Consider the following 21,848-nt stretch of genomic DNA (forward strand, 5'->3'; position numbering starts at 1 on the left):
GCAGAAACAACCCTACATCACCAAAACAGTCTATATGAAATGGATGGGATAAAATGGCAGGTGGTTTGTTCTGTGTTGGGTTGGGGAACTTGGGGACTCGTACACATGCATGTATGGAACCTAATATGATGGGATACTATGCATTAGAGAAGATGGCATGAATAATAATAATAAGATATCACATGTGGAAGTGAATGAGATGTGTATTACAGATCATTGTTCATTGCATCACTTAGTTTACAGAAGCTGACCAGCAACCTCTAAAGTACATCTTCTATCTGCTGTTGTTCTCCCCTCCACAACACACACATACAAACAAACAAATGCAAATGCACACAAAAACACTGCCTAGAGCCCTGCTCAACTAGCCTTTAAAGCTAATAATCAAAGGCTTAATTTCTGAGAAATCAGAGGGTCTCAAGGGTCCACCTAGTAAAGGTGTGACATACAGGATTAGCTCACTGGGCGCTAGAGAAACTGTTCACTGTGTGTTGGTGTGATAGAGCTGAAAAGCCTGACAGTCTTTGGGAGGTTGGAAAAAAATGGCTGCATAAATAAAAAGATGGAACACATGACAAAACATTCAAATATTTTACAACATGATCTACCAGATTTAAAGATGTTAAGGAATGATGGGACAAAGGAGACCAGTGTGTGGGTGAACTTTTACTTTAATTTAGTGAAATAGTTTTCCAATAGCAGTTAAGAAATACTAGTTTAAAGAAGCCACTGAAAATGGAAGGGGATTAAGTTGCATTCCATCCCAACAAGTAAGGCACTATGTTAAGTTGTCTATCTCGCCTTCATTCTTGCTGGATGGGTTCGGAGCCGACCTCGGCTCCGACTCGGCCACTCTAAAGCTCGAGAGTTGGTTCCACCGGCTCGAGGCTCCCCTTATATCCCACAATGCTAGGCGAGAGTTACCTCAGATCTCGTTTGCCGCTACAGCTTCGAGGTTGGTTGCTTCTACCGGTTCCTGGTGAGTTTTAGCTTTTTCTATTAAAAGTTACTCTTTTTACCCCTTTTTTAGTTTAATTCTTCTTGAATTAGTGTAGTTCATAGAACTTTATCCCTGACCCTAATTTTTCCCGTTTCTTGTTTAAAAGAACCTTTGGTTCTTCCCTTGGGCCTTAGGCCTTCTCTTCCCTAAGGGAGTGTTTGTGTAGTTTACTATAATTTGATACAGTTTGTTGTACTTTATTTTTAGTATCATTACAAAAATTGTTATATTTTCTGACAGGGTATAACTGGTGTGTTTGAGTGTGTGTTTGTGTTCACCAGTTAGGCTATGTCAAAAGAAGCAAAGGTCTCCGGATTCAAGAAGTGTGATGCGTGCTGACAGAAAATGTCTCTGACAGACGCTCACACTTCTTGTGTCTATTGTCTGGGGCCTTTGCACCTGCAGGACTCCTGTGCTGTTTGCCATGGCTTCAGCCCCAGGGTCCTGCAGGAAAGAAAAAACAAGCTAATTCTGAGAGGCTTGTTGAAGCCTGAGGATTCCCTGCCTGTCTCAACAGGGAAGCCCTCTAAGGCATCGAGGTCTTGACTCCGGCTTCTGAGCCGAGACCTCAGGTTGTTCAACCTTTGCCTTTATCGGCTCGGCTGGAGCCGATAAGGCTCAGTCCACAGTTTCTGTGGCTTCGGCTCCGGCCGGAGCCGAGGTTATCGAGGTACCGTGTCGGCTCCGACAAGATCTTGAGCCGACAACCAGAAAGAGGTCTAGGTCACCTTCTCTTGGCTCCGTTCATTCGGCTCCAGGTTCTCCCCTGCTGTCTGAACGGAGCCAAAGGTCTCATTCCTCTAGGTCATCGAGGCTTTCCGATCATGACCTTCAGAGGGTGGTGAGTCGACTACTCAAGTCCGAGGCACTAGCCCAGATGCTTCAGAGCCCGACTCATCAGTCGGTGCCTGCCCCGTCCATCAACTCTTTCCTCCTTCGACTCTTTTGAGTTCGGGCCGGGTCGTCGGAACCGAGACTGTGGTCACCTCGGAGCCGAGACAATTGTCTTCGGCTCCGTCGTTGGCTCCGTTTTCTTCCGTGGAGGAATCTCGGCGCCGGACTTCCCTCGTCGGCTCGAGGGGTGAGTGGCATCGGACCCTTGTCCGACCCTCTCCCTCTCGGTGCTTCGCGCTGGTGAGTTCGGCTCCGACATCGGCCTCGGAGCCATCACTGTCGGTGCCGAGGGGGTCCTTAGCTCCTCGGAGCGGGACCTCTGGCTCTGCCTGACAGGGGTGCTTCGAGGTCATGCAGAGTGTGTTAGAGCCTGGCTCTACTCCACAGTCGGCTCCGTCAGCCCCTCCCTCTATGCTGCCTCAGGGTAAGTCGACTCACTCCCTCATCCCGGACCGCAGAGAGCCAGCTCCTCAGGAGCCCCTTTGGGATTTCATCCTCTTCCGAGGCCTCTCCTGATTTGGCAGAAGAGCCCCTCGGAAGAGGAAGTGCAAGAGGAAGCACATTGACTCACCTGAGTCTATCACGTCGGACACAGATCTGGATGATTCTGAGGGTTCCCCGTTCCCCTTCTGAAGATGTCTCATTTGCAGACATTCTGGAGATCCTTAAACAGAGGGAAATTGGCCAGCCCTCAACCCTTCAGAGGACGAATCTGTGTATCTTGAGGCGTTTGGCTCTCGTCCTTCCACCTCCTGGGTGTCCCCCCCCCTCGACCCCCTCATGCAGGTGGTTGCTAAGAAGGCATGGACGGCTCCTGATTCAGTGGACCCCACTCCCAGGAGACCCTCCAAATTCATCACAGCTCCATCAGACAAGCAATTTTATCAAAAGGAGTTTCTGTGGATGCTATGGTGGTAGCTGCCGCCACAAAGAAGGAATTGGCTGATCCTTCAGTGCCTGTCCATCCACCTAACAAGGAATCTAGGTCCATGGATAGGTACGGGAAGCGGATGTTCTCCTCAGCGACTTTTACCATGCGTTCGCTGAATTACCTGTGCCATTTCACTCGTCTTCAAAGGGACTTGGTCAAGGAAGCGAGTGAGATGTTGAAGGACCCTACAGCTGCGGGGTTCCAAGAGAAAATGAACACGCAGCTGGCTATCCTTAATTCCATTTCCAACTCCTCCATGCGCCTCCTCTCTTATGCGGCCGATGGAGCGAGCAGAGCCGCAGGAACAGGGGTAGCCTTACGTAGGCACGCCTGGATGCGGCTATGCAACTTTGCGGAAACCTTTCAAGACGTCTTTCACGAACTCCCCTTTTGATGGATCATCTCTCTTTGGTCCTCAAGTGAAAGATACCCTGACTAGGTGCGAGACTGATGGCAAGACCCTTTCTGCCGTCGGAGTCCGTTTTTCTACTCCTTCTAGGCCTTACCCCAAAGGCCAGAAGGGTGGAAAGATGTGGTTCCGTAAACAATCTCAAGGGACTTCGCCTGACGCACAGAGTCGTTTTCCTACCAGAGGCAGAGGTGGGAATAACAATGGTAGACGTCGCCCTAGGGGCAGGGGGGGTCCGCAGAACCAGGGCAATCGGGAAGCCTTTCCTGACAAGCCCTTTCAGCATCCCTGAGGTGTTGCCCGGCTGCCCATCTTCGGAGGCAGTCGGGGGAAGATTGTCACTGTACCCAGAAGCCTGGCTATCCTTGACACAAGACAAATGGGTACAGTCCATCATTTCCGAAGGTTATTCTATCCCCTTTCTTCGTTTTCCAAATCAGTCAAAAAAATCCCTTCCAGATGTTCCACCCGCTCAAAGGGATATAGCAGCTTTGGAAATTTCAAAACTGCTTGCAAAAAGAGCTATTCAGCCAGTGTCAGCAGACCAACAAGGATCCGGAATCTACTCAAGGTTCTTTTTAGTTCCAAAGAAAACAGGGGACTGGAGACCAATTTTGGATCTCAGTATCTTGAACAGATCGGTCAAGAAAACAAGATTTCGGATGGTCACGCTGCAATCCATTCTTCCCCTATTGGGAAAAGGAAACTGGATGTGCTCTATAGACCTTCAGGACGCGTACTATCACATAAAAATGAACAGGCGCTCCAGAAGATTCCTCCACTTCAGGCTGGGAACCAGTCATTTTCAATTCAGGGCCCTGCCTTTTGGTCTCACCACTGCCCCCCGGGTGTTTACCAAATGCATGGCAGTGGTAGCTTCTCACCTGAGGCGACAAGGATTCCAGGTGTTTCCATATTTGGACGACTGGCTCCTCACAGCTCCCACCAAGCATCTCCTTCTGATGGCCAGAGATTACACTTTTCGCGTCTGTCAAAAACTGGGTATCTCAATAAATTGCGAAAAGTCTGTTTTGTCGCCTTGTCGTACTATTACCTACATAGGCGCAAATTTAGATACTGTAAACATGTCTGCAACACTAACGAACCAAAGGATATCAGACATTCAAAATTGGTGTCACTACTTCTCAACAACAACAGAGCCAAAGCCAGGTTAGTTCTAAAGGTGTTGGGAATCATGGCAGCGCCATACCTCTCCTCCCATTGGCCAGATACCACATGCGGATCCTTCAGTGGATGCTTTTTTCTCAATGGTCATACCAGGAACTTCCAATGTCTCACACCATTATGATCACGCAAGCGTGCAAAAAGCATCTCATGTGGTGGATGTCTTCCCCCCAGCTCCTGTTGGGGAGACCATTTGTTCCACCTCCTCCGGTTGCTACTCTGACAACGGATGCCTCCCTGATCGGGTGGGGGCATTATCAGGGCAGGACAGTCCAGGGCACATGGCAACCAAACGAATGCCACTTGCACATAAATGTTCTGGAGATGAGAGCAGTGCTTTTAGCGTTGCAAGCCCTTCAAGACTCTCTTCCCTTGGGAGCGATTGCAATCCAGACAGACAATATGTCTGTAGTGTGGTACATCAACAAACAAGGCGGAACCAGATCATACCCCCTGTGTCGAGAAGCACTCAGACTGTGGCAATGGGCGATTTCTTCTCAGCGTTTTCTGATAGCAACGCACATCCCGGAAGTCCAATCACATTGCGGACAAGTTGAGCAGAGCTATTCTCATGCCTCACGAGTGGTCTCTGAAAGACTCTGTAGTGAGAGAGATATTTCTCAAGTGGGGTCAGCCTTGCTGCGATCTTTTTGCTACTCCCCAAAACAGCAAGTGCAGAGAATACTTCACTCTATTCCCTTTACCAGGCCAACCCAGCAGGGACGCTAGTCCAAGTTTGGCCCCGGGGACTTCTGTATGCATTTCCTCCTTTTCCACTGATCTCTCAAGTAATACAGAAAGCTATCGCTCAGAAGGCCTCATTGATCCTCATTGCTCCTTACTGGCCTCGACAAGTGTGGTTCCCCTTTCTACATCGATTTCTTTTGGAGCGACCGTGGAATCTGGACCTAGTTCCAGATCTTTTGATCCATCAGTCGGGTCAGTTTCATCGCTCCCTCCCCTCTCTGAACCTCACTGCTTGGTTCCTCCACTTCCAACAGTAGCCAGGCTTCCTCAATTATCTCACTCTGTTAGAGATATTTTGATAGCTTCCCATAAATCTTCCACTCGAAAGATTTATTTGAGTAAGTGGAAACGCTTCTCATATTGGGCACAAGGAAAGGACATAGATCCTTTCACCGCTTCCATCCAACTAGTCCTTGATTTTCTTGCTGAACTCTTCCATGCAGGTTCATCTCCATCTACTCTTAAGGTTCAATTGGCGGCTATTTCTAATTTCCATGTGGGTATTTCTGAATCTGCCCTAATGTCCCACAAACTCTGCAAAGCCTTTTTGAAAGGAGTTTTTCTTCTCAGACCTCCTGTCAGAAATCCTCCTTCTCCTTGGGACCTAAATTTAGTTCTTGCTTCTTTGATTCTTTCCCCTTTCGAACCTGCAGCTTCATGTTCCTTAAAGCTATTATCATGGAAAACTCTCTTTCTGGTGGCTATCACATCAGCTAGAAGAATTTCAGAACTTCAAGCACTCAGTTGTCGTTCTCCTTACCTTGTGTTCCATAAGGACAGAGTTTCCTTACAAACTAACCCGTCCTTTTTGCCTAAGGTGGTTTCAACATCAAATCTAAACCAATGCATTGACCTCCCTGTCTTTTTCCCAGAGTATTCAAATAGGTCTGAACAAAAATTACACTACCTGGATGTTCATCGTCAATTAAGGTACTACTTGGACAGGGCGAAACTATTCAGAAAATCTGATCAGCTGTTTGTCTCCTATGCGGAAAGCAGAAAGGGACTTCCAGTTTCAAAGGTATCTTTATCCAGATGGCTCACATCTCTGATTACCCTTGTTTATGAAATTAGACACCAAGAACTGCCTAATAAACCTAAAGCCCATTCCACCAGAGCTTTGGCTACTTCTCTAGCCTTCCAAGACAGACTGCCTATTGACACCATTTGTGCAGCGGCTACTTGGGCTACTCCTCACACTTTTATTTCCCATTATAAGTTGGATTTAGCTTCTAGGCATAGAGCTAATTTTGGTTCCACTGTTCTCAGGAGTCTGTTCCGTTAGGCCACCCGGGACAAGGTGCTAGGGGCCGGTCCCATCCAGCAAGAATGAAGGCGAGATAGACAACTTAACATATAGAAGTTATGTTCTTACCATAACGTTCCATGTTAGTTGTCTTCTTCTCGCCTTCTTCTTCCCATCCTCCTTCCCCCTGGCCTGGACAGACCTAGAGGAGTTGTGATCATGACCTCTCTTTCTACCACCTCTTTCTTAGTCATATGCTATTATGCATATTTCTTGTTTCAGGATATAGGTCACCCCTTTTTCTTCCTGCTGTTAGAGGTGGATTCTGTTTCACTGTTATACTGTTTTTGATATAAGCTGGGTTAGCTTACAAACGAGATCTGAGGTAACTCTCGCCTAGCATTGTGGGATATAAGGGGAGCCTCGAGCCGGTGGAACCAACTCTCGAGCTTTAGAGTGGCCGAGTCGGAGCCGAGATCGGCTCCGAACCCATCCAGCAAGAAGAAGGCGAGAAGAAGACAACTAACATGGAACGTTATGGTAAGAACATAACTTCTATGTTCTGTCCATCATAGTGTGAAGACTGACAATACCATTTCAGACGGTCATAGTTTGAAGAATTATAAGCAAATGATACCTGTTCCACTACTGTTGTCATTCCTTGTATGGTGACAGACTGTGACTCTATGGGTGCAATCTGCTGTGCAGTCTGTTCACAAAGTGGAATTATGAAATGGCTTCAACTGAATATTTTATTCTAGGTGCCTCTTTACTTTCATGCTGTCATTACAACTTACCCCAAAAGGCCACAAAATGGGGTCAGAGCTGGTGATGTAACTGTTGCTGGGGTTCTGAGAATGTGACTGCATTTTCATAGAGGAAGTGTTCATACTGGAGTATAAACAACAAAGATGTTCACCTAAGTGACCCTTCCAGAAGGAAATGTGGTGTTAGATGCTTTCACCACCATTCAGAGTAGAACTTCATAAGAAAAGAGGGCAAACAAGCAGTGTATGATGCCATGATTAACACATTTCCACTGGATAACAGCAGAGTGCACCATTCAGACAGATTGGAGAGCACTGATAATGATTCACTTCAAGCATAAATAGTGTGTGGTCTAATGTTTGTGCGTGCGTGCGTGCGAGAGAGCATGCATGTGCATATAGTTGTAGGTATATACAGATGTAGTCTATGTAACACTTCTGTGCTTCTGTTTTAGGCTCATAAGAAACCATGCTCTTGAGAAACAAAGCCTCATCATGAGTGGAAGTCAGTTTATTAAGATATTTTTTGGTCTGCTGAAAACATTCCCCTTGGAGGATGAAGCAGCTAAAAAGGCAGTGATAAGAACTTACATGGAAGAGGTAATATCTGCTTACCCAATGCTATAATTAATAGGTTGATTGATTATTGATGACTGAAAGTGTTTAATGTGACCACTTACATAGTACTAAAATGAATATGTTTTACTGATCAGTGATGACTGAGATTGTTTAATATGACTGTTTACCCAGTCCTAGAATGAATAGGTTTATTCATTAATGATGGGTGAAAGTGTCTGATATGGCAGAACAGTTACATGATGGGGGTGTTTTCCAATGTGTTAATAAAGAAGTGTGGAGAAGTTGCTGTGAGATGCAGAGAGAATGACAGTTTTCCAGACTAACCTATAAAAATCTTTAAAGGGTCTGCAGCAGAGAAGAGTGATGCATTTGTAGGAATCCTAGTTTTGAGGAAAAAGGTATTGTAGCTGGAAATGATGTCTGTATCCTGTTGTCACATTACTGGTGCTGTAAGCCTCTAATAAGATAAATTTATATACCAGGGCCATATGCAGAGAAGTTTGTGTGCTCCACAAGGAGGACTTTGGTTCACATGCAGCACATGATGGAGAGGGCCTTACCTAGATGTCAGGTTACAAATGAACCTTTTCAATGTGCCCATAAAACTAGAACAAGACATTATCCATTAGTCTGTGTGTTGTATCCATATTATTATTAGTAGTATATTTATTTAATTAACATTTTGTTAGCATCTAAGACACAGAAAACCACATGGCAGGCTTAAGCAAAGAGGGACAAATAGAACTGGCTCAGTGAGTTTACTTCAGGGGCTATATCTTGGCATTAGTTTTGTAAGGGACCTTTCTAAAGCGAATGACACATATGATCACCAGAAAAAAGTGAAAGGATTCAGTCACTTTTTGTGAGGAGTACTCCCAAACATACCACTCAACCTCTTAGAGCAAGAAGTCTTGACAAAGCCATCAATAATAAGGGTTGGACTATTTTAAATATTGCTTTTAAAAACTTAAAAAGTTAAGAGAATGGTCTTCCAGTAACATAAATTTTCTGAAGGTTATGAAGTCTGCAGCTCAAATGTCTGACATTATTTTCTGGCTTCAATCTTCAGTGATGTGCCAGATAACAATTTTATGAAAAACACAAAAATATGAGGCAAAAATCTGTACAGGTGAGAGGTATGCTCCCAAAGATAAGAACAACGCAGTCACAGTCCCTGCAAGGCAGCTTCTTTCTGCTCTGCTGTTGAGCTTAACCTGCAGATCTGGAGAGTTATGCCTTTCGTCCAGCACTGGATCCCAAGTTCCCTGTGTCTGGTAACATGTAGAAACACCAGTAAGTGATGCAGTCCCTGGTTGCTCTGTGGGACTATATATGGTGTGTTCATTGTTGCCAGGTATGGTACTTGCCTCCATGACATTAGCAGGACCATGTCTGTGTATAACACAGACAAATCTAATGCATTACCTTGGAGATAAATGTTCCTCATTTGTAAGTATTTCTTCGGAATGCCTACCTTGGAGAAAAATAGCACTAGTTCTCTGTTTACTGCCTTATCATTTGGGTTCTCATAGGGATAATACTTCAGGAAATTCAGTGTCATTGTCAATAATCACTAGACTATATTGGTAACCATTTCTAGACTTCACTAGTGGATCTACAAGATCCATGGCTATCTGCTCAAATGGAACTACATTAATAGGTTTAGTATCAGTGGATTACTGAACCAAGAATATGGTGCCATCTTTTGGCATTCTGGGATGACAGCAGGCTTATAAAATATATCTAACATTATAGCTTTTGTTTTTCAAACCCTATTTTTTTAAGCATGTATCTGTGCCACTTTCATCACAAATGTTCTGAAAAGATTTTAGAACTAACAGTTCATGAAGTATACATAGCACATACTGTAATGATGTGAGGTATTGCTAGCTATGCCAGGAGAAGTAGGACAGTGGATGTGTAACATATGCCAGCATAGCTAGCTGGAGTTTTGTAAAGAATGATATGTCATTTGTATATTAAGCTTGTTTGTACAGCTGCTTGTGTTGAAAAATGTATTTGTAAAGCTGCTTGTGTTAAAAGTGTACCAACAATGGGTCCTGCTGGACAGAAAAGAAATACACCTGTATGTCAGACTGTATTGTAACTGCTGAAATGAATACATTGTAACAGATGATACTGCAAGAGAAGAGGTTAATCTCAGTCCAGATAACTTCAAAAAATAGTCTGAAATTAAATTACTTGCATTAGGCCATAAAGATTGTATCTTACAGTTCTGACTGCAGCCAGAGGCAAGATGTCTGCGAAAACCAGGACTAGGAATCCTACTGTACCGTCCTTAGGGGTAAACTAACTGCTACCCTGGAAGGGTGGAAGTTTTGAAATGGTTTTATAGCTTCCAGATGTTATAACAGATCTTAGCAAAGCTCTATCTGTGTGCATGGTAACACATTTGTGCAAGATTCTGGTTCAGTTTATGGTAAAGGGAAGAAGTGTGGGAACCAAAAGTCAGATGACCAGATGTATGCGATGTCATTCTGTAATCCAGCATCCTAGATGAGACAGATGTCTCATTGCAGTCTGTTTTTGAAACCTGACAAAGAAGGAAGATCACTCTCCTACTTCATCTTGCCTTGATCAGTGAAGAAAGTATAGTGAGATTTTTTTAAGTATCATTTTTCTGTAGCTGTGTGAATCTATCCATCTGTGTTATTTTTAATATTTCCTGCGATTGAAACTCTGGTGTTTATTGTAAATAAGTATTTAGTATTTTCATGTTCTTTTATTATTTATTATTAAATGTATCTAAATTTTTCATTGTGGCTGGTATTTTAGAGAATCGTTTAACCTTTGAGAGCATTTATATTTATTTAGTGACACTGTGGCCACTCCTGAAAGCCTTGCTGCTTTGGTCAAACACTACAATTTGTATTAGTATTAATTTTACTCAGTATAATTGGGTACCCTTGCAAGATTCTTAGAGCATCTGGCTGGTGGCAGTGTAACTACTTGATAGGCTGGGCAAAGGGTAGCAGAGCGAGTAAATCTGTCAGCCTTTCCCAGGTGTGTGTGTGTGTGTGTGTGTGTCTGTGAAAATCAAATCCCAGAGTGTCTGTGTCAGCTCCTTAGAGCAGGGACACAGAGCACTGGTTACACAGAGAGGGTGGTGGAGGACTTGGCTTGGAACACTCGGCTGAGCATTTAACTCTACAGCTGTGCCAGTGGGGAGTCTTATTGAGGGCCTGGAGAGACAGAGAGAAACCCAGCCCATGGACTGTGTATTCCCTGGGTGCTCTTATGGGAAATTGTATTTGGTGCAGAGAGCTGCATCTGGAAATACTCTGTGTATCTATCTTTGTTCCAAGTGAACTTCCCTCTCCAGTGTCAGTGGTAAGGATTCAGGCTCCTTGAGTACTGGTCCAGAGGAAGGATGTCACACATACATATGGTTTCTCATATAAGGAAAGATGGTGGAAGCTTCAGTTGTTTACTTTTAGTTATAGACTTTTTCAAGGGGGCATGATATTCATATATAAATATTCTGAGGTTCATAGGTGACTGCTAGGTAACAGATCTATTAAGCATTGAAGCCTAGCCACTACAATCCCACTAATACACCCTAACAGTTAATGCCCCAGTCAGTAAGGGAGATAGGACTAAGCCTCCACTCATCTAAGTTAAATTTGAAGATAGTTATGGATGTGCTTTCCTTTGCCGAAGCAGGATTTTGTTCTTGATGTGGAGTTTTTTTTTGAGATGCCTCTGTCATGCCGAGTACTGTTTATGCTTCAAGTATAGTTGCAAGTATAGACTTAGTAGTCCAAATACACGTTTAATGGACCTAACGCTTTTGCCTTTACACAGCAGATCAAGCATGATGGGGCCATTTACAGCTTTGCAGAACAAGCATAGATTACCCCATATGGGTCTATATGAGACAGAGAAGAGAGGGACAGAACTTTTGGACATTCCATGTAACTTAGGAAATATATACCTAAGATGTTTTAGTGACAAACTCCTAGGGTTTTTTCAAGTTTTGTTAGGTATTTGATCAGGCACATAGTGAACAGTGCACTGTATTCTAGTATTGGCCTAAACAGTGAGGAGTGGAGGGGCATGATGACCTCTTTTGTTGTAATCAGCTAGGCAAGCTAGGAGGCTTTTGTAATGACAGAAGGTATGCAGTGGTCAAAGGAGAGTTTGTTATTCATAAAGCTGCCTAAGTCTCTACTGATAGGGGTATCTTTTATGGGGTAGGTGCATGATAATACCTGTTTACCAAACTGTACATTTTTTTAATATTGGACCTTTGCCACAGCCTACAAATGGACTCTAGTTTTAACTATTGTAGTCCTCGTGGAAAAAGGAGGTGCAGCCTACATGAGAGTATTGGCAAGGTATGAATGGTCTTAAACCTCGATATACACGCATATATATACACACACACACACACACATATATATATATATATATATATATATATATATATATATACACATATATATCTATATCTATATATAGAGTTAGATATAGTATATATAAATGAGAAAAAAATTCACAATCAGAATTCTACATATTAATATTTTGATTTACAAATATATACTACTATAAGGCAAAATCACATAAGACTGGAGAAAAAGGAGAAGAATTAAAACTTTGCTACAGTTTTCCAAAATGAAAACAAGGGGAGGGTGTTGTGCTGGAAGATGTGGGTAGAGTGGGAGAGAAAAAAGTAAGGGGACTAAGATGGAAATTACTTCCCTCTGGTCTTTGTGCTCTATCCTTCTTTCGGGATTACCCCCAGCATCCCTAGGAATCTGGCCAGTGTGCTGACACAGCCACTTCCTATAGTTTTTATTAGATCACTGGCCTCTGCAGAATTGTCTGAGAACTGGAAGGCAGCAAGTGAAGCTCCCACTCGAACTGACAACCATCTAAGCGCCAATCAATTTTGGACTGTATTCTAATAACTGATCCCTCACTTGCATCTCAAGTTGGCTGCCTACCAGACATCCTAAGTGACCACCAGCCTATTTTCCTACTTAGAAAAAGAACTCCCCATATTACCCAGCCATGCTTCAGAGTAGTCAGGAACAAAAAGAACTTTAAACCCGATGACTTTATTTCTGCCCTGAAGCAATGCAATTGGAAACCACTAACACAACTACCCCTAGACAAAGCAGTTCAGTAATTTAACACATCCTTCCTATAAATACTACATCATCATGCACCCACTAGAACCATTTGAAATAAAGCTAAATACGCTTCTTGGCTAACTAGTGCTTCTAAATCCATCCTCAAAGAAAGGAACAAAGCACTGCTAGATTACCATAAAAACAGAACCCACTCCACTAAACAACACTACTCAAGAGCTCCGCAATAAAACCAAAAAGCAGGTTAAACTAGATAAGATCAACTGTTATCAAAACCTCCAAGAAAAATATATTCACAACCCCCAAAAATTCTAGTCAGCTGAAAACTCTATACTACTACCAGGGAAATCTGCTACCCCAAATCCAGCTATAACCAATAACCGAGAAAATATCTCCACCCAGTTTTACAAATACTACACAGAAACTGTGAGGACCCTTGCAGAAACCTTAACCAAAAGTAGTAACAATGACAAGTCATCACAAGCACCTACGACAACAACCCCCCTTCTGCCTAAACCCAGTCCCAGTCAACTCCATTTTAAACTCCTTCACAAACTAAAACCAACCTCCCTGACCGCTGACAACTTACCAGCTGAATACCTGCAAATAGCCATAACTCATTGAGACGCAATTCTAATAAATAGATCAATATCACAGGGTAAAGTACCTGCTTTATTGAAAATCTCCCACATCATACCACTGCATAAAGGAGGCAATTCCGTTGAATTAAACAACTATCGACCTATATTCATTTTATCACCCCTATCAAAAATACTAGAAAGTGTCGTACACACACACACACACACATACACACACACACACACAGCTAATGAGCTACCTTCTAAAAAACAACCTTTTATCCAAATATCAGCATGGATTTAGACCCTACCATAGCACCACTACTGCTCTTATCTCCTTTACCAACACAATCAACAATCATAGAAATATGGGTCACCTAGTCTCAGCCATATTTCTGGACCTGTCCAAAGCTTCTGATACGGTCAACCATAATAAACTCCTCATAGCACTATGCAACCTAAAAATGAGCACCCCTTCTATCTCTTGGTTTAAAAATTAACTGTCAGGCCGTCAACAAGCAGTTTCATGGCAGAACCAACTATCCCCTCTACTACCAAGATCCTTAGGAGTCCCTCAAGGCTCTATACTTGGCCCATTACTTTTCTCCCTATTTAATAACCAACTCTTCACTGCCACACCCAGTGCCTCAGTAGTTCAGTATACAGATGACACTACCCTTATATTTGCAACCCACTCACTACATGACCTCTACTCAATAACCCAAGAATGCACAGAAATGAAATGCAATCCAAATCCACCAGAGCTACGCGCTCGAGAGACTTGAACCTCAGCACAGAAATAAATAGGACATGCTGGAGGGACAGATTCATAACCCAGAGGCTCCCTTCACTCTGGAATAAAATCCCAATCCATGTTAGGGAGAGCCCCTCACTGACTCTCTTCAAGAGAAATCTTGACGAGTGGATGGGAGATCGTAGGTTTACCCCGGGGGTCACTTCTGTGTCACTGCTAGACAGAGGTACAGTAAACTAAACCTTAAAATGGGCACAGTATACTCATTACAAGGGGTGGCGAAAGCCAAACACACTCTGGCTAGGCTTATAAATGCCCTAGGGCAGATAGCCTAGTATGAACCTATGAATGCTTCTCCCTAGCTGAGACCTAGTTTACCAATTCCAAACTTATCTTAAATCCAAATAAAACAAAACTTCTCATCTTTGGACCTGGCAAATCCCCTCCATGTGACAACTTTTCCATAATGTCCAAACTTTTGGGAGTAGAAATAGACAATAACCTCAGATTTGATATTCATGTAGCCCAAACTATGAAAGAAATGTACAAAAAATGCGCACTCTATCAGAACAAATAATACCTAACTAAACATACTAAATCAACCCTAGCATAGCCAGGACATATTTACTGTCCTCCCTCCTCTACATTACCCCAGTACTGACTAACCTTCGTAAGACCAACCTAAACAAGCTAGAAACTTGTTACAACAAAATTGCTAGATTTTCTACAGAAACCCCTTGTAGGACCCACCACTGTGTTGCACCCAAACAGCTACATTGGCTAGAACTTCCTCACCTACTAAAACTCAACCAATTAATGCTGGCACACAAGTTATACTACTACCCAACTAAAATCCTAGCACTCCCGACTTTGATCACACCTTATTCTACAACAAAAACCCTAAGATCAACAACCCAAAACCACCTACAAGTCACCAAACACAATAATGAAGCCGGGAAATCCCTCTTTGGCTATTCTATCTCAAAAGCATGGAATAACCTACCTTGCCACCTCACTTCCAATACCTCCACCACACAATTCAAAAAACTCCTCAAGGCTCACTTTACAAAGGTCTGGTTATGCTCCTGTAACCCCAGGATAAACAATTAATTGACAATGTGTCCCCACCCCAAAAATAATACACCCATTACTAACTACCCCTTAGGTTCATACTCACTTGCCACAATAGCATTAACACACCATTAATAACCCCATATATACCTGACTATTACCTGGATTTTAAATAACATTGCTAAATCTAGGGGCTGTATTCTATCTGATACCTAACATAAAACCGGTCTCTCTCTATCTCCTAGTACCCTTTTAGGTACTCCTGTACTCTACAGTATTCCACTGTATTTTTAACTTATATCTTCTCATCTTATATTTTGAGTGTATAATTTACATCATAATTTCTTGTTTTCTTTTCTTTTTACTATTTGCATTTTATGAGACGTTATTGTCAAGTATTATTGCATTGATGTGATTTTTATATAATATTAATGTGAAACACTGTGTATCTAACTGGAGCTTTTCTCCCTGGGCCTCCACTGAAAATGGACCTGTGTCCAGTCTGACTTTCCCAGTAAACAAATGTAAAATAAAATAATGTTTTAACTGTTCAGAGTTGAATTAAACAGTAATTGAATTCAGTTCAGAATACAGTTTGAATAAACTGCTTTAATATTGCTACACACTCAAGTGTGCTAGCTTGCACTGCACTTGAATTTTTTTAATGCTGTTTTAGCTGCTTTTCTGCAGCAAAAAAAAAAAAAAATAATTCTAAGCTTGTTTCCTGCCTTTGCTTTGCCAGTTACAGATTTGCTGTATCCAGGACTATTTGTAAGCTTCTGAGCCCCCCAAGCCTGTGTTGGAGGGAAGCCTTCTAGCTTATCAGTGGGAGTGGTAAGCACTAGGTAGCCTATTTACCACAAGAGTGGCTTCTGGCCCAGAAATTGTAGTTTATTGGCCGTTTGGGCAGTTTTTTCATTTCGTTCACCTTTTTGGGCTAAAAGCCCACGTTTGCATTTGATTTCCCACCATTTCTGTAGCTAGTCTAGCCCAGATACAGTTTTGCTGTATCCAGGACTGTTTGTACGCTTCTGAGCCCCCCAACCCTCTCTGTGTCAGAGGGAAGCCTTCTAGCTTGTCAGCGGGAGTGGTAAGCACTAGGTAACTTATCTACCACAACAGGAGCAGATGTTAAGTTGTCAATCTCGCCTTCATTCTTGCTGGATGGGTTCGGAGCCGATCCTCGGCTCCGACTCGGCACTAGCTTTAGCTCGAGAACTCCTTTTACCAGCTCGAGGCAACCCTATATCCCATGATGCAAGGCGGAACTACCTCAGATCTCGTTTGCCGCTTAGCGAAAGAGGTCTCCTTTGCCAGCTGAGGTAAGTTTTTCTTGTTAAATAAGAAAAAAGTTAGTTAGGGGTTTAATTTCCCTTCAGTGTTAGGTTAGCCTGTATTTAGTACAGCCCACCCTATTCCCTTCCTTTTTAAACTTTTAATATAGTTTTTCAGTGAAAGTTTTAGTCAGGCCTAGTTCCCCAAGTTATTCCCTTCCTGTGTGTCTGTGTAGGGATTAAGTTGTGTGTTTGTGGGGACTGTTTGTGTATATCCTTTTAGGATGTCTAGGGAAGGCAAGGTCTCAGGCTTCAAGAAGTGTGACCAGTGCTGTCAGAAAATGTCCCTGACAGACGGTCACACTTCTTGTGTGTATTGCCTGGGGCCTTTGCACCTGCAGGACTCCTGTGCGTTGTGTCATGCCTTTAGCCAGCGAGTCCTGCAGGAAAGGAGGAACAAACTGATCCTCCGAGGTTTGTTGAAACCTGAAGGGTCTCCTCCTAAGCAAGGGGCAGGAAAACCTCTTAAGCCACCAAGGCTCAGGCTACAGTGTCCAAGCCTCCTCCGGTGGCTCCGGCCCATCGGAGCCGATATCGGCTCCGGCTGGAGCCGATGCTTCTTCTGCCAGAGTAGTGGGTTCGTGCCGGCCGGCTCCGATACCCTGACTACTGTTGCCTTGTCGGCTCCGGCTGGAGCCGACACTTTATCCAGCATCGGAGCCGAGATCCTCGGCTCCATCTGGGGTTCAAGGGACTTCGGCTCCGATGGCTCCGGCCCGCAAGAGATCCCGGTCCCTTCGATACTAAGTATCCACTGGCCCGGGTCTCCTCTTTGTCGGAGCGGAGCCATCGGAGCCGATCTTCGAGATCTTCCAGGCTGTCTGACCACGATTTGGAGAGGGTGGTAAGCAGGCTGTTGGAGTCTCAGGCACTGGCCCAAATGCTCCATAGCCCGTCTCAACAGACTTCGCTACAGCCCCAATTCTTGAGATTCCTCCTCCGACTCCACACCAGAGTTCGGAGCCGGAGCTTCTTGGGACAGCGACTGTTTCGATGCCGAGCCGATACATCCTTCGGCTCCGCCAACCACGGCTCCGATCTCCCCCTTGTGACTTTCCTTGGAGGGATCCGGTCGCCGGGTTTCCACTGTCGGCTCCGAGGGGCTAGTGGCATCGACCCTTGTCCGACCCGCTCTCCCTCTCGGAGCTTCGCTTTGGTAAGCTCGGCCGACATCTGCCTCGAGCCTTCTCTCCTTGGAGCCGACCATTCCTGTTTCTTCGAGCGGGTGTGTTCAGGTCTCCCGGGAGAGGAGCCTTTGAGGTGATGAGGAGTGTCCTGGCCTCTGAGCCTGGTCAACGGTCTATCCCTCTAGCTCCTCCCTCATCAGTGCCTGCAGAATCCTCTTGCCAGCCTCTTGCTCTCAGGCCCAGGGATCCATCGCCCCAGGTTTCCCCACTGGGAATTTCCTCCTCTTCCGAGGTTTCTCCTGACCCTGCAGGTGAACCCCCTCGGAAGAGGACGTGTAAGAGGAAACACACAGACTCCCCTGAGTCTACTACATCTGATACCGACTTAGATGAGTCTGAGGGTTCCCCACGGTCCCCCTCTGAGGATGTCTCATTTTCAGACATCCTTGAGCTCCTCAAACAGAGGGGGAATTGGCCCTCCATTGATCCCTCCGAGGATGAGTCGGTATACCTGGAGGCTTTTGGATCCCGACCCTCCACCTCCTGGGTGTCTCCGCCTTTCACCCACTCATGCAGGTAGTGGCTCGGAAGGCGTGGGCGGCTCCAGATTCTGTGGAACCTGTCCCCAGGAGACCATCCAAATTCATCACGGCCCCCTCGGACAAACAGTTCCTGTCCAAAGGTGTCTCTGTGGATGCTATGGTGGCGGGCGGCCACTAAGAAGGAACTGGCGGATCCTTCAGTACCTGTCCATCCTCCTAATAAGGATTCTAGGACCATGGACAGGTATGGAAAGCGGATGTTTTCTTCAGCGACCTTTGCAATGCGCTGAATTACCTTTGTCACTTCACCAGGCTTCAACGAGATATTCTCAAGGAACTGGGGAAGTAGTCCAGGATCCTTCAGCTGCTGGGGCTCAGGAAAAGATTGCCTCTCAGCTAGCTATCCTGAATTCGATATCTAACTCCTCCATGCGGCTCATATCTTATGCAGCCGATGGAACGAGCAGGGCCGCAGGCACAGGTGTTGCTCTTAGACGCCAAGCCTGGATGCGGCTGTGTAATTTTGGACCCCTTTAAGGCCCTTCACCAACACCCCTTTGACGGTTCGGCTTTGTTCGACCTCAGGTGAAGGATACTTTGACCAGATGTGAACAAGACGGTAAAACTCTTTCTGCCGTTGGAGTCCAGTTTTCCACTCCTTCTAGACCATATCCCAAGGGTCAGAAGGGGAAGATGTGGTTCCGCAAAGCCCAAGGAGCTACACCGGACACACGTGGTCAGTTTACCCTGAGAGGCAGAGGGGGTAACAATAATAGACGCCCTAGAGGCAGGGGGTCCTCAGAACCAGGGCAACAGGGAGCCTCTTCCTGAGAAGCCCTTTCAGCATCCCTGAGGTGTTGCCCGACTGTCCACCCTTGGAGGCAGTCGGGGAAGAATTTCGCTGTACCCAGTAGCCTGGCAATCCCTATCACAAGAGAAGTGGGTACAGTCGATTATATCCGAGGGTTACAAAATCCCCTTCAAAGGTTTCCGACTCTACAATCCCTTCCAGACATCTCACCCGGTCAAAGGGATTTGGCAAAACAGGAAGTTTCAAAACTCCTGGGAAAAAGAGCCATCCAAACAGTGCCGCAGACCAAGTAGGATCCGGCTTCTACTCAAGATTCTTTTGGTCCCCAAAAGGACGGGAGATTGGAGACCAATACTAGACCTAAGCAGACTAAACAAGTCTGTCAAAAAGGCAAGATTCCGGATGGTCACGCTGCAATCCATTCTGCCCTTTCTGGGCAAGGACAACTGGATGTGCTCGATAGACCTTCAGGATGCACTATCACATAAAGATTCACAGACGCTCCAGAAGGTTTCTCCGCTTTCAGCTGGGAGCCAGTCATTACCAATTCAGAGCACTGCCCTTTGGCCTCACTTCAGCCCCCAGGGTGTTCACCAAATGCATGGCGGTGGTCACAGCTCACCTGAGACGTCGAGGATTCCAAGTGTTTCCTTATTTGGACGACTGGCTCCTCTCCGCCACCTCCAGGGATCAGCTTCTTCGGTCCAGAGACTACACCTTACAGCTTTGCAAGAGTCTAGGAATTTCGTGAATTTGAAAACTCCTCTCTGCTGCCTTGCCAATCTATCACCTTTATAGGCGCAGAGTTAGATACCGTCAAAATGTTAGCCAGACTAACAAATCAAAGGATTCTGGACATCCAGAAATTTGTTCAGCTTCTGTTACAAAGCAACAAGGTCAAAGCCAGGTTTGTCTTGAAGGTTCTAGGCCTAATGGCTGCAGCCATTGTTCTTCTTCCACTAGCTCGCTTCCACATGCCTCCTGCAGTGGATGTTGTTCACGCAGTGGTCGTACCACGATCTGCCCATGAGACACGAGATCTTAGTGACACAGTCTTGCAGGGCTCATCTACGATGGTGGGTATCTTCCCCTCTTCTTCAGCAGGGCCGACCATTTGTTCCCCCTCCTCCAGTTGCCACAGTCACCACGGATGCCTCTCTGATCGGGTGGGGGGGGGCATTATCAGGGCAGGATGGTCCACGGGACGTGGCAACTCATAGAATACCACCTGCACATAAATGTCCTGGAGATGAGAGCAGTGCTTTTAACGTTGCAAGCCCTCGACGACTTTCTTCCCACAGGGACTATTGCAGTACAGACGGACAACATGTCCGTGGTCTGGTACATCAACAAACAGGGCGGAACCAGGTCCTATCCCTTATGTCGAGAAGCTCTCAGACTTTGGCAATGGGCGATCTCTTCTCAGCGGTTTCTGATAGCAACGCACATCCCCGGCAGGTCCAACCTATTGGCGGACAGGCTAAGCAGATCTATTCTGATGCCTCACGTGTGGTCTCTCAATCAGTCTGTAGTGGATCAGATTTTTCTGAAGTGGGGCACCCCTTGTTGCGATCTTTTCGCTACCCTCAAAACAGCAAGTGCCCAGATTACTTCACACTATTTCCTCTTCCAGGCCAACCCTTGAGAGACTCTCTAACCCAGGATTGGCCTCGGGGACTTCTTTATGCCTTTCCTCCCTTTCCATTGATTCCACAAGTCATTCAGAAAGCCACCGTTTTGAGAGCCAAATTGATCCTCATTGCTCCATATTGGCCTCGACAAATTTGGTTTCCGTCTCTACATCATCACCTTCTGGTGCAGCCCTGGCATCTGGACCCAGTTCCGGATCTTTTGATCCACCAGTCGGGTCAGCAGCACCGAGCCATTCATTCTCTCAACCTCACTGCTTGGTTGCTCCACTTCCTTCCCTAGCCAGGCTACCAATGATTTCTGACTCAGTCAGAGACATTTTAGTGTCTTCTTTAAAGTCGTCCACTAGAACTGTTTATGCTAGCAAGTGGCGGCGTTTTCTATTTGGGCAAACGCCAGAAATATTGATCCCTTCACCGCTCCTATACATTCTGTTTTGGATTTCCTGGAGGTTTTTCATTCGGGATCATCATCATCTACAGTCAAAGTACAAATGGCTGCTATTTCCAAATTTCATGTTGGCTTGCAGGACAATAACATCATGTCTCATAAGTTATGCAAAGCCTTTTTGAGAGGAGTTTTTCTCCTAAAACCGCCTGTGAAACATCCTCCTCCGCAATGGGATCTGAACTTTATGCTGGCATCCCTAATTCTACCCCCTTTCGAACCGTCTGCTACGTGTTCTTTAAAGTTGTTGACATGGAAAACTATATTTTTGCTGGCTGTTACCTCTGCAAGAAGAGTTTCTGACATTCAGGCCCTCTGTATTCGTTCACCTTATCTGGTGTTTCATAAGGATAGGGTTTCGCTCAGAACTAACCCTTCCTTTCTTCCCAAGGTTGTAACTCAAGCCAATATTAACCAATCTATTGATCTACCAGTTTTCTTTCCTAACTATTCTGACAGAGCTGAACAGAAGCTACATTTTTTGGATGTTCACCGTCAGCTCAGGTACTACTTACATAGGACTAAACAAGTTAGAAAATCAGACCAATTGTTTGTCTCCTACGCAGGAAACAGGTTGGGTCTTCCAGTATCTAAAGTGACCTTATCTAGATGGTTGACTTCCACCATTTCCTATGTGTACTCTCTAAGGGGCAAACAACTAT

General features: G+C 45.0%; 1 protein-coding gene across 2 annotated transcripts in view; it reads left to right on the forward strand.

Annotated features, from left to right (window-relative positions):
* The window catches only part of LOC122799251, a 191,980-nt gene that overhangs the window by 99,098 nt on the left and 71,034 nt on the right, over nucleotides 1-21,848 (forward strand). For both annotated transcript variants that reach the window (XM_044068192.1, XM_044068193.1), the window contains exon 3: nucleotides 7,635-7,779. In XM_044068192.1, the coding sequence (XP_043924127.1) occupies nucleotides 7,635-7,779 (145 nt within the window). The remainder of the gene's footprint in view (nucleotides 1-7,634; nucleotides 7,780-21,848) is intronic.

This window comes from Protopterus annectens, chromosome 4.part0 (assembly GCF_019279795.1).
Source record: "Protopterus annectens isolate FY-2018-M chromosome 4.part0, PAN1.0, whole genome shotgun sequence".
Taxonomy (NCBI): Eukaryota; Metazoa; Chordata; order Ceratodontiformes; family Protopteridae; genus Protopterus; species Protopterus annectens.